The sequence below is a fragment of the Halichoerus grypus genome, chromosome 6, assembly GCF_964656455.1.
Source record: "Halichoerus grypus chromosome 6, mHalGry1.hap1.1, whole genome shotgun sequence".
In the NCBI taxonomy this organism is placed as follows: Eukaryota; Metazoa; Chordata; class Mammalia; order Carnivora; family Phocidae; genus Halichoerus; species Halichoerus grypus.
The window spans coordinates 151,327,291-151,340,192 of NC_135717.1; the positions used below are offsets into that span (position 1 = coordinate 151,327,291).

The 12,902-nt window shown below is 43.0% G+C and overlaps 1 protein-coding gene across 1 annotated transcript; it reads right to left on the reverse strand.

Moving 5' to 3' along the window:
* Positions 1–3,544: 3,544 nt before the first annotated feature.
* BTG1 (BTG anti-proliferation factor 1) lies at positions 3,545–6,307 on the reverse strand. Its single transcript, XM_036078067.2, has 2 exons — positions 5,840–6,307; positions 3,545–4,863 (listed from the first exon to the last, which is right to left on the reverse strand). Exons 1-2 carry the CDS (start codon positions 5,985–5,987, stop codon positions 4,496–4,498), a joined length of 516 nt encoding a protein of 171 aa, XP_035933960.1. The 5' UTR covers positions 5,988–6,307; the 3' UTR covers positions 3,545–4,495.
* Between the last annotated feature and the right edge of the window lie 6,595 nt (positions 6,308–12,902).

Here is a 12,902-nt window from a genome sequence, read left to right on the forward strand (position 1 = left end):
CAATAATTAGTTTGATGTGATAGTCTCCAAATACAGGAATGCAGTAAACTCCACTGTTGTTTCCTGCCTGGTGGTCTCTATCGTGATGTTAGGAGTCTGGCCGACACTTAATCACCCCTCTGTCTTCAGGAGTGGGGTCACAAATGGCCTTCACAACTTAAAGGTACAAGGAAAGAGGCTAATAATCAAGGAGTTTATAACAGCTTAAAAAATATTTTCCCTTTATAAAATACAGAGACAAAGACATTAAGCATTATATTTGAATTTCTTTAAAAATGCCTTTAGGAGCATGGTTTCTTTTTGCTTCCCATCCATTCCTCCCCCAAGCCCAGTTTCCACTTAGCATGGGCCATAAACCTTACTACCACTTTGACCTGCATGTTCACAAACAGTGCAGACTTTGTCCCAGATTCATGAATTACAGAATCCTTACAATAATAGTATTTCTTTTCCCAAACTCTCTGGCAAACGACTCTGCTGCACAAACCTCTCGAAACGACTCTGCTGCACAAACCTCTCGATATTCAACATTAAAATGATAAATGATCATGAAAAGGCTCCTATAAGAGTCAGAAGCTGAACTCCAAAATATTCCTTGTGAGATTATTCAACTGCGAAATGACAGAAAACACTTACAAAAATTGAAAATCCTTAACTGGAAATTAAATGGGAAGCCTTATCACTTTTCTATCGTTTGACACATTGAACAATACCAAAAGAAATTAGTTAGCTAAGGTAAAACTGCGGTCAAAAGACTGGTCCACAAGTTAACTGTTGAGGAAATGGTGTCAGTCCTCACTCTTGATACAACCCAAGGCTTACTTGCTTCGGGAGCACCGTAAAGCTACATAATGTAACATCTGGTTTAATGTTTCTTCACTTTATGCTTTTCTCAGAAAAAATAAATATATATATATATATCTCAAGATTTATAGAAATAGCCAGAAACTATAACTCATCACATATAAATTCCTCTGGCCTATCTGCATTAATATAAATGACTTCAGGACTCAGTTAAGCAGCTTAGTTTGGTTAGTAGTACAAACTATTTTACTACAAAAGTTTTTCATACTGTTATGTTCCAGACATGAAAAATAAAGGATTACCGTATTTTAGCAGAAGCCATGTACAAAAGTTCAGGTGCAGACTGAAATGGGACTGAACAATCGGAAGTCCCTATGCCTTCAGATAAAGAAGAGATCTATTGTTTCAGACAATCCGAAACAAAACTATTGGTAAATTCTCCCCACAGCTTATCAATAACATCTTATCACATTAGCTGAAACAGGGGTGCAAAGGGGAGAGGAATGATCTTTAAACTTTAATATACAGTATACTGTTTTAACCTTTAGTTATTAAACACCAGAATAGTCAGGAATACTGCTTCCTTTTAACAGGAAGGCCAATTCCAAGATCTGTAATCCCTAGACAAAACAAAATTCCTTGCAACTGGTAACAGTGACTTGAGGAAATCATTTGTGCAACTGTACCAGAAAGCCATTTTCTAGTGGCCTTTGCAGTCTATTAATGTAGAAATATTGTCAACGAAGGGTACGGACAGACAAGGGACTCCCGTTCCAGACTGAAGAGGAAGACAGCCACATTATCCTGCATGAACTAGGGGAAGCCTTGCTTCAGCATTATGGAGCAAGACAGTACTTACATTTGGAGAAAAGGAAGTAATGTTAAAACTACCCATTAAAATTCAGAAAGTAACATCCCTAAACATATTGCCAATAATTATGAACTCTTGGTGCCAATTGCAATTAATGATTTTGAAAGCAGTCATCCTCTCTTGAAAGGATTTCTGAGAAACTATCTTTTCGCTCAGGCAGTATAAAAGCCTTTTCAATGATCACTATTGCATTTCTTAAAAGCACACAGAAATGCCGACATGTGCAGGTCTGGCACACACCTGCGTGTGCATTCAGCAGACACACAAATGTTTCCAACAAAATAGCTACGCGAAACACTCCCCGGAAGCAATGAATGAGACATCGCAAACAAACAGCTACTGTACTGTAGACAATTGTCTGGGGAATATAAGGTTAAGGTCACAGCAAACAGCCAGATGCTAGGTCTCAGGGATGCTTGCAAGCCTTTTTAAAGAGGAACTTAACAGCTCTTTACATGCCAGACCTCACCTAAACTCTAAAATGAAATATTTATTAAGTGTTCTTCCTACCGCATTTCTTTTTAAGCACCTAAAAGTCAGATGTCAAAATCTTCAAAACTTATTTTCCATCTGAGAATAGGTTCTATGACACAAGTTTTAGGTACTAGAATATATTCAACTCTCTGGATACTTTGCCTTTGATTCCAAGGATTTAGTATGCAGAACTTTATCCATCACCTGGCTTCAAAGGAGTTACCAGATGCGATGCAGTTGGCAAACAACAGTCATCAGAACTGGCGTGAGACCGGGGTAGACTCTACTACCAGTTGTTTTACTGCACATTCAAATCTGAAAAACTGGGAGACTTTCTCAAAGAACACACTGAAAAATAAAACCATAATAATTGGCAAGGGGGTTCCATGTGCTGTGGTTATTATAATGCAAATGCCCAAGAATGGCCTATAAAGTACACACACATAGCCTGTATTCTAAATTCCCTCGTATTCAGCTGTATATTCCTGTGTAGTCTACAAAATCAGTCATTAATAAATCCCCAAATTTGGCTCTACTGATTTCAAGTAATTGATTTCAAGTAACCTAAATTGTGAAATATTTCGAGTGTACATGTTTACATAAGTAGCTCCCAAAAAAGCCACTCTATGGTAAGTCACTTAACTGTGTAGAGAAAAACTCAAAATTCCCCACTTTCAATTTCCACTGAAGAACCATGTTATCCTCTACAACCAAAGAATTACCAACAAGTTTTTATCATATGCGGTAGTGATCTACACTCCAGCACTCAATGTTTCATTTAGGTTCTTAGAATTTATCCGAAACAGAAATCTGAAAATGAGGAATCAAAAACTCACATTTCAACTTTTGAGAATAAAAATTCATAAACATACCTTTTGTTGAATTCCAGCTTAAGTGATTTTTATGTAAATCTTGCAGCTGATGAAAAGCAAAAAGCAACCAATCCCTGCAGTGATTATTAGTCTGTTCTTTAAGACTATGGGTCATCTGCCCCAGGATTTTCTAATTGAACAAGAATTCCATGGGGCAAAGTAATTGTTTCTCAAAGGTGGGCCAGAATGGACCCAATGATCTTCACTTCAACGGGGAAGCAATGACATGCAAATTCTGAGTATCACTTTGTTTGGTAGATGTTACCTTTGTCTCTTATCCTCATTTCATGAGATTAGCCTGGGAATGTGTCCATGTTTTGACTTTAGAGATCAAAAAAAAAAAAAAAGTTACCCTGTGTTTCCTCTAATACCTAAATATGTATACACAGATCATCTTCACTCCTAGCAAATGTTTTTCAGCATGACCAGTGTGCAACTGACATTCACATAGCTTATAGAACCTAAGTCTTCTGAGAAACGTATCTTTTATAGCTGAACCTCTATAATCATGACAAGAGATTGATTAAAATGCCAAGATAAGAAACAATTTATTATAGAGAGAAGAAAAATTTCTCATCCAAAATATAGAAATCTGTACAACTTTGCCACAATCAATATACATGAACTGTACAAATTTACACCAGTTCATAATTTACCAAATAAAAGATGACTAACAAAGTTCACAAAATAGATGGTGGTTTGTGGAAAAGACTTTTACCCAATTAAGTACAAGGAAAGTTACAAACCAGACCTCCACTTTCTAAAAATAAGAAGTTTACTCAGTCTTAGAAAACTACAAGCTAGCAAATGTACAGAGAGCTGGCTGGTGCTAACACCACAGTTGAGACAGTGTCTTTTTAAGGGTCTTTTTTTAAAGCCTGTTGCCATGGCAGATTCTGGTCACTTGCTACTCTCAAGGCCAAAAACACAATACAAGGTCTGACCATTTCCCCAGGTCATGCTTACTAGGTTTGTCTTATGTACATTTATACATATTTAAGTGCTAGGTAAAAGTCTTGTCAAAATTTCCAGTACTACCATGTTTAAAATGTTGAGCTTTCCTATTGAGCTGCCAAAAAAGTTAACAATTTTCAAGTGTAATAGTGCAAATTTCCTCTGCAAGATCTACTGCAGAGAAAGGTTCTTTGAAATACAGATTTGCCTTAAAGGGGTTGATGGAAAAAATTTAGGTATAACATCTGGGAGAAACTGAAACCACCCTAGGACTTCACTCCCTAGCAAATAAAGTGATCATTTACTTGGACTCACAGGCTATTAAATCATTGAAAGGTACTGTCCAAACTATGGCACTGTCACTTTAAAAAAAATTTTTTTTTTACCATTCTATCTTGTGCCAGATCTTCACAGCTGTGACATGGTTTAAATTCCATAATCCATCCCCAAGAGGAGCCCACCCAAAGCAAAAATCAAATTTATCCATCCATTATAAGATAATCCATCCACAGACTATATCTTAACCTGATACAGTCATCATATTGTAGTTTTTGGAAGGGCTGGTTCTGCCCAAGAGAAGTTCCTCCTTACAGCTGATTCTGCTGTCTACCATTTGCACGTTGGTGCTGTTTTGAGTGCTACCTCCTGCTGGTGAGGCTTCATACAGCACGCAGATGGAGCCATCCTCTCCGATTCTGTAGGACACTTCGTAGGGGTCAACCCAGAGTGTGAGTTCACTTGGGAGAAGCCTGAACAGCTCCTGACTGCTCAGTCCAATCCGCTGTGCTGCCTGTCCAATCAGAGGATCCATTTTATGGTTGATGCGAATACAACGGTAACCTGATCCCTTGCACGGCTTTTCTGGGAACCAGTGATGTTTATAATGTTCTATAGGAAAAAAAAAAAAAAAAAAAAGAACAGAGAAACAATGCTTTAGATCGTTACTGTTAGGTCCCGCTGTAGCTTCCTTCTTCCGCTGGCTCCTTTGAGAAGTGAAAAATTTAAACTATCAACTTTTAAAAATGCCCAGCATCGCTCTCGCTGCTGTGCGTGTGCGGGGCTGGGGAAAGAGCGGGCAAGGCTTTAGAAATAACACAGTAGCATGGGACAAAACAATCTCCAGGAACCAACCGGTCGAGCCGCCAAAACAGGAATCGGGCGCGCGGCCTCGGCTGGCCGGGCAGCCGGCTGGCACCGGCGGCCAGGCGGGAACCTGTTTACTTTCTCCACCCCACCCCAGCCGCAGACAATGGGGTTTATGGCTTTGGAGGAGAAGCGCCACCGGACTGTTAACCCCGAAGGGAAGAAAAACAAGCAACCCTAAACCACGCTCTGGGCAGGGCCGTAACTGAACCGGTGACAAATGCGATGATTAATGGTCAGAGGCAGGAGGCGCGGGGAGACAGCACGTCCGTCCCGGGCTGGCCCCGGGGCAGCGGCGCGGTTTCCCACCCCCGGGCCGGGCCGCCGAGCCCACAACGGTTGGAGGGAGTTGGGGGAGGGGGCGTCGAACCAACCCCAGCCCCGCAGTTCCTTTGTCCCCAAATCCGCGGACGGTCCGAGGACCGCGGCTCCCGCCTCAGTGGCTGTAGTTTCTTTGTTGTGCGCCTGTTTCCTTCTCCCCTCGGTGGGCCAGCCGTGGGGGGAGGGGGCGCCCTCGGCCCAGCCCCCAAACCCTCGCCGGGACCCGCCGTTAGCGGCCACCTAGCGCGCCAGCCCGGGTCCCGCGGCGGGACCCGAGCGCTGCCCGCCCGGGGCAGAGCCGCGGGTCCCGCGGCCCCGACGGCTCGGCCCGCCTCCCCGCCCGGGGTGTGCGGTCCACGTCCGCCCGGCACCCCTCGCACTCCCGCCGCGGCCGGCTCACCTGCCAGCAGCTCCTGCAGGCTCTGGCTGAAGGTCTGCAGCTGTCGCTCGCTCGTGAGCCCCTTGGTGCGGAGGAACTTGGAGATGAAGGACACGGCAGCGGCGATCTCGCCTATCATGGTGGCGGCCCGGGTGTAGAAGGGATGCATGGGGGCGGCGGGCGGGGGCGGCCCGGGGCGGCCGGGGCTCGGCGGCGCGGCCCCGACGGCGGAGCGGCCACCCCGGGCTCCCTCGCAGGTCAGAGGGCTGAGAAGAAGAGAGGGCGGGAGGGGCGGACAGCTACTTTTTTTTTCTCCTTTATAGTAAAAAAGTTATTTTCACGACAGGAAGCGGCAGGCGAGAGGAAGAGACGAGCGACGGCAGCCTGGTCACATCGCTCGGACTTCCCCAGCCGCCTCCGCGTCCAGCTCCCCAGCCTCCGAAGCTCCCAACAGTGGCATTTCCAGCTCGGAGGGGCGAAGACACACAGGCGCCGTGCAGTAGCTTTTATAGCGCCGCGGAAAGGAAGTGGCGTAGCTGGAGTATGACGGCCGACTGCAGCCAATCCGGAGATCGCACCATTGTGACGCAGCAGATTCGGAGCCGGAGGGGGCGGGAAAAGGGAGCAGGGGGCGGATGCAGAGACCGGGAAGAGAGGGAGGAGCTGACGTAATCCGCTTGTAAACAAATAAACTCCCGAGCGGCGGCCGGAGACCGGCGGGCTGTGGCCAGGGGACCGAGCCGAGCGAGGGTGCGCGTGTGAAAGCCCCGCCCCAGCCCTAGCTCCTCCTTCCCGCTTCCGCAACTCCGGGCCCAGCGCCAGGGCATCCTCTGCGAAAGTGCGCTGCCTGGGCTTGCTGGCCGGGAGGCTCAGTGCTGGGCAGTAAAAGCCGCTTTGCTTAGGCTGTCCGCGCGCGCGGATCCCGTCCCCGCTCCGGTCTAAGAGGCTGGATCACCAAGCTGGAGGCCTGTGCGGGGCAGCGCGGTTCGGGTCCCCGTGCCAAAGGTGCGGGGACGCTCAGCGGGGGTGCGGAGAAAGTGGAGCCCGCGGACCTTTGCGGGTCTTTCTGCAACCCCAGGGAGTCGGGGTCTCGTAGTAGAAGCGCTGCCAACTCCAGGGAGCCGATCCTGCTCCACCCTTGGGGAGGAGTGGGGGGATGTCTTTGTAAAGTTTAATTGCAAAATAAATAAAAGGTTAGTAAGCCTTTTATGGTTGCTGTTTCAGTAACTTCTGGAGGTAAACGAGGAGTGGAGACCTTACAGAATCCAACTTAGTGCTGATAAATGTAGTAACGCGGATTCTGTAAAGTTTAAGCTCTAGGGGGTTGGGGAGGGGGAGGGGAGTTGCATAATGCGTTTTACACCGTGTCTACGCTAACCAGAGATTCTTTTTTTTAGAGTCCAAATAACTGTCGGGCCCTTAGAGTTCTGCTGCTCATTATAAAAACAGAAGAAAATAAAGATTAAATTTGAAGCTTGTGAAAGTATTAGTCGTAGACGTTTGAGTTTACTGGAAACCCTACTTGCAAAACTAGAAAAAAAAAGTGACGGTTGTACTATGGCTTGAGCCTGCTAAAACGATTAAGCCTAAGAGAGGGTTAACCCTAACTCCATTAAGGAGGAGAAAAAAAAAAAAGATGGTGAGTGGGGCAGATGGAGAAAGCAAAGAAGAGGCAGAAGTTGAACTCTACCAGATGGAAATAAATATCCTGAGTTTTGTTGGTCATCAATATTGCAAAACACACCACTTTGAGTTGTGTGTGTGTGTGTGTGTTTTTAAAATACTGAGCCGAAGGGTATAGAAATGAAGCAAAAGTAGGACGTTATAAAGCAGAGGGAGAAAACGTTTTATTGTTTAAATGAAATATTTAAAACTGGGTTTGAAAGAACAACTTATAGATTATTTTTTTCATTCATATGCAATAATTAGTTACATGTGACCTAAGTTAAATACTTTAAAGATGGTATTGTTAAAAGCATTGACTGTTGTGAATGTCTTAATTTTCTTTGGATGAGTGCATCAAAAATAATGGTAAATAAGGTACGTTTTTTCCTTTTAGGACTTTTCAGATAGAACTGTGCTTTAAAATAGGCGTCATGGTAATTCACTGAGGACATGAAACCTCTTTTACTACTCAAAAAGGAGACAGGGAAACAGAAGTAAATTCTTAAAATCACGATAGTCCTAGCACAAGATCTCCTGATATCCCTCCTAACTCCACCCACCCTTAATCTGCTCCGTTCATTTCCTTCACGTTATCAGTCATTTGAGCATTAGATGAGAAATCAAATGAAGGTTTTTCTCCTCCAAGCCTGGTCTCCAACTTGGACTCCTGATAATTCTGAGCTTCATTTGACTCCTCTGAAATTCAAACGATTTATGAAGTTAACAAAATGCTAGCATTTGAACTCAGACTTGTTTCCCAAGGGCACATTCTCTCCACTTTTAACTGCCTTCCCAGGCAGTGGCTGGACCCCTTCTGAAAGCTTTTTAAAATCAGTTGAATAGGGTTACCAGAAAGTTAAACTCACCCCCACACTGTTTTTTATCATATGTGTATGTTTCCCTCCTTAAATCATTCTTTGAAGTGACAAGTGGATTTAAGAAATTACTCTTCTACCTGGGGAGTCTAGGGAGAACTCAGAGAAAGAACTGGAAATAAATATTGGTCCTAAATGCAAGCTTTAGATAGTGCACAATGTTAATTACTAACAGTTTCAATTCTGGACATACATATGTTTAATAGTATTTTTCCAGAGGTTTAGTCAGGTTCTTCCCATCTATAAAGCAAGCTGGTGTTTCTCAACAGCTTTTGAATTATAAAGGCACTTTCTCATTTTGCTGTTAGGTTAAACTATAGGGCAGTCTCAACTACAGTTGACCCGTGAAAAACGCAGGTATTAGGGGCAAAGAGCCACAAGCAGTCAAATCCACATATTACTTTGGACTCCCCCAAAACTTAACTACTCATAGCCTATTGCAGACCAGAAGCCTTACCAATAACATAAAGTCAATTAACACGTATTTTGTATGTGATATTTTTATACAATGTATTCTTATAATAAAGTAATGCTGAGAAAAGAAAATGTTATTAAAATCGTAAGAGAAGATACATTTATAATATAGTATAGTATATAAAAAACTTCTTCTATAAGTAGACCCACACAGCTCGAACCTGTGTATTTGAAGGGTCAACTGTCTTGACAAACCCAACTCTCTTGGCTGTGTGTAAGAGGCAAGTTACTTGCTTCTCTGCATTCTATTTCCTTCAGAAACTTAAAGGTTGTTGTGAGGACTAAGTAGAATAATTATAGAGACTATTTAGCACTCTCTCTGGCACTAAGGAAGCACCCAAATATATATATTAGCTGGCTTATATTGTCATCAGGCAATTTGATAATATCAAATTTATTTCCCAAACCTAGAAAAATTTAAATCAAAGCACTAAAAACAAACAGACAAACAAAATTTGGGAATTCTATCAAAGCAAACCCAGAAAATGAACCTGGGTTTCAAAATAAGTTTGCAAGTAAAAGCACAAACATCAGGTCTTTGGAAAGAGTGCTTAGAAGTTCAGAAAGTTCTATCTATAGAGGTAACTATTGGACAACTAACTAGAATTCCAAAGGGCCAGGGATTTATATTCCCATCCCTCAGCTCAACTGTTACTAGAACAGTTTGCTCTGGAATAACAAATCAGAGCAACCTGGACACTTTTTGAGTATTCTGTTTTTTAACCAAAAAGAGAAAGAGAGAAAAAAAAATAAACATTTACATAGGGTAGGAAAATGAACTTCTTTATTTCATAGACTAGTGAAATTTAAGGATGAACACAAGGTTGAAAATGTTTTATTTTGCCAAAGATTTTTTTTAAAAAGAATCACATTACCATCTGCTATCACTATCATTTTGGGAAAAGGATGACATTTTAACATCCTCAAAGTCGGAAAGGTATCCATGTTAGAATAAAGCATGGTCTTTTTAATTGAATAAATCTCAAGTCACTAAATGCCACTTTTTGAATGCCATCATGGTCTGCATTTGGGAACTCATCTAAACTATTAATCTATAAAGATGATAACACTAAATTAAATTAAGCTATTATGCTATTCATTTTATATGCTAGTCCCACTGCCTGAGATACCTTCTCCCTTTCTCCTTTCCCTAGCTAATTTCTGCTCACCCTCCAAGAAGCTTTTGTGACTCTTTGCACTTGAGTAAATGTCCACAGTATTCTGTTTTCCCTTCCCCTGGCTCTGGGACTCAGCAAACACTAGATTTACTATGTTTACAAGTCTCTCTTTCTTTCTAGTCTGTAAATTCTTTGAGGACAGGCATCTTATGTAATTCACTATTGTATCCCCAATGCCTAATGCCCAACGCATAGCCAATGCTCTTGAATGATGTTAAATAGACATATCAAAATACAAATGAGTCAAATCAAAACCATGACTTGCAATTTGTCAGATGAAAAATAATATAGAGAGAGTTTTTGTGGCTTAAAATTGGACAGTCAATATTTGAGAGGACAAGATAAGTAACTCAACTCCATGGCACTTTTTTCCCTGGCTGCCATGTTAGATTATTGTGGAAATTGCTTTTGTAAGTAAATATTGTTCTAGGATAGACCGCATTTCCAGAGCAAATGAAATGGAGGCCAAAGTAACTTAGATATATTGCTCAGGAATATTGTGGTAACATCCACATTGCCGACATTTCAGATTTTTTACTTTGTATCCCTTTATGCTATGTAGACATGTTTTAGTATTTTTCTATCTGGTTAGCCATGGTGTCATTTGCTTATGTACCACTCTCTCATACTGCCCTTCCATCCTGAAGTTGCTCAGGAGGTGTCCTTCCTATGCTCTAGTCTCTCAGTTCATTCATGAGATCCAGGATTCCTGGATTATTGCTGGGAAAGGCCCAGAATTTTTCTAATGGCTGTACTGCAGTTCACAAGTTTGTCTGGAAGGCCTTTGCCCACCATCCCCTTGTATACAGTAATCCCACGTGGCCAAGGTCTTGTTCCCCATCTGGACTATCCCTCTCCCAAAGGCGCAGTTAGACCCATAGACTTCCGGGCTGAGCTGGAGGTGGCTTCATTGTTCCCAGTCAGCTAGCTGCGTTCGCTAAAATTGTATTTGTCCTGAACTTACTTCCAGATGTTAGGTGTCTACGGTGCTTGCTTTTGAAAACTCACAGCTTAGCCAAAAAGTACAGGGGGGAGTGGGAGAGTTCTCTCTAGGGTTAACAGCACACAGAGACAAGGCATTCATTCCTGTGTGTGTTTGGCTACAGAAGGAGATAAGAAAGCCCCAAAAGTGAATAATCTCTGCTAAACTCTGCTGAAGTGAATAATCTCTGCTAATAAATCTAAAGCAGAAATAATCTCTGCTGAATTATGAAGTTGACCCATAATTAGTTCTCTTTAGAAAGAAGAAAAGGGGGGGCCTGACCTTGCAGTATTTTAAATTCTTAAACCAATATAAGGAAAATAAGTATTTTTGAAAAAAATTGGTGGTGGGGGTGAGGCATAGGATGTTCGGAGGGGGGATATTTTTGACAGGGGTGTGATAGGATCAGATTTATTTTTTGGAAAGCCCTGAGGATGATGGATTGGAAAGAGGTAATGTTGAAGTGACTTCTATTTTTTTTTTTAAAGATTATTTATTTATTTATTTAACAGAGATAGAGAGAGAGCATAAGTAGGCAGAGCGGCAGACAGAGGGAGAGGGAGAAGCAGGCTCTCTGCCGAGCAGGGAGCCCGATGCGGGGCTCGATCCCAGGACCCTGGGATCATGACCTGAGCCAAAGGCAGCCGCTTAACCAACTGAGCCACCCAGGCGCCCCAAAGTGACTTCTATTTTTGTCTCCCTTCTTACTTAAATCTTTAAATAATTTAGCTTGCACGTGGGCTTATCTCTTCAACAGAGACCTCTGTCTTTTTTAATTCTTCTTCTTTTTGGTTGCCCACAGGAAGGAGACCGCTTTTAGCAGCCTCCCCATCTGGCACCCTGCCTTGCTTTGCTTAGGTATGAATCCAAGGGCAGGTATGAATCCAAGTTCAGAAAACACAACAGGGCTAGGAATCAGAGGGTGACACATGCAGATTTGGGGCTAACCTGTTTCTTGTTAAAGCAACTCAGATTGGAGAGAATGGGAGGAAAGGGGACTAAAATGTTGCCTACCGGCAGCAAGGGCAATGGTCATGTATCATTGGGCAGCACACACCAGGCCAAGGGCGGCAGACGCATTCCTATGTCGTTCTCCAAGAAACGCCACCAGGGAGAAATGCCACCATGGAAGTCTAATTGGCAGCGAACCATGTGAGATTTCAGTCCTCAAGAAAAGAAGTAATTTACCCAGGGTCTTGCAACCAGATTTGAACTCTCAAGTCATGGACTCCAAATCTTGTTGGCGTGCTCCTGATACTACCTTTCCTAAACGGGACTGCGAGAAAGAAAACCCTATGAAGTTTAGAAGACCATTTCGAGATGAGCAGGGACAGTAGAAAGAAAAAACAAAACCTGAGGCAGCTGAGGAGATCTCTCATGGCTGACATACCCAGGAAAAAACAGCTACATTCATTAAAAGGCTCCCTGAAAAATGAATCAAAGGACATATTAAAACATTCATCTGCCAGATAAAATAATTTCACTGGAATGAAAATTATCCCTAGGGGCCGTTAAGAGAAAGCAGCAAAAATGCCTTCCATGTCAGACTATCAAAGCACCTCACTTATCCTTTGGCCTAAACTGGCAGGAGGAACCAGGGAGGGGTCAGGCCCACAGTCCCCCTTCCCCAGCAACTGAGAGAAGCCCACTAGGCATCAGGTGGAAGAAGCAGGAAGGTGGCTACAAGGGCTGGTTTTGTGTCTATCTCAGCAGGGCATTGGAACTTGATCGCTGGCCTTCCAGGAATTCTCCTTGAACTTTCTATTGTTAAGCGCCAGGGCCACTTCTCAAAGCCAGGCCTCCCTCCATGACCTTGTTTCCTTCCTTTTAGCAGAACCCTCTGATTCCATTTACTTTGCTCTTTGTAAAGTTACCACCATATACTCTGTCTCCTCCAGGGTTCAGGCTTA

Bases quoted from the DNA above. Each gene is read 5' to 3' on its own strand.
- BTG1 (XM_036078067.2), bottom strand. From the start codon at position 5,987: ATGCATCCCTTCTACACCCGGGCCGCCACCATGATAGGCGAGATCGCC. The intron at 4,864-5,839 runs GTGAGCCGGCCG...TTTTTCCTATAG, and splicing joins CCTGCAGGAGCTGCTGGCAG to AACATTATAAACATCACTGG.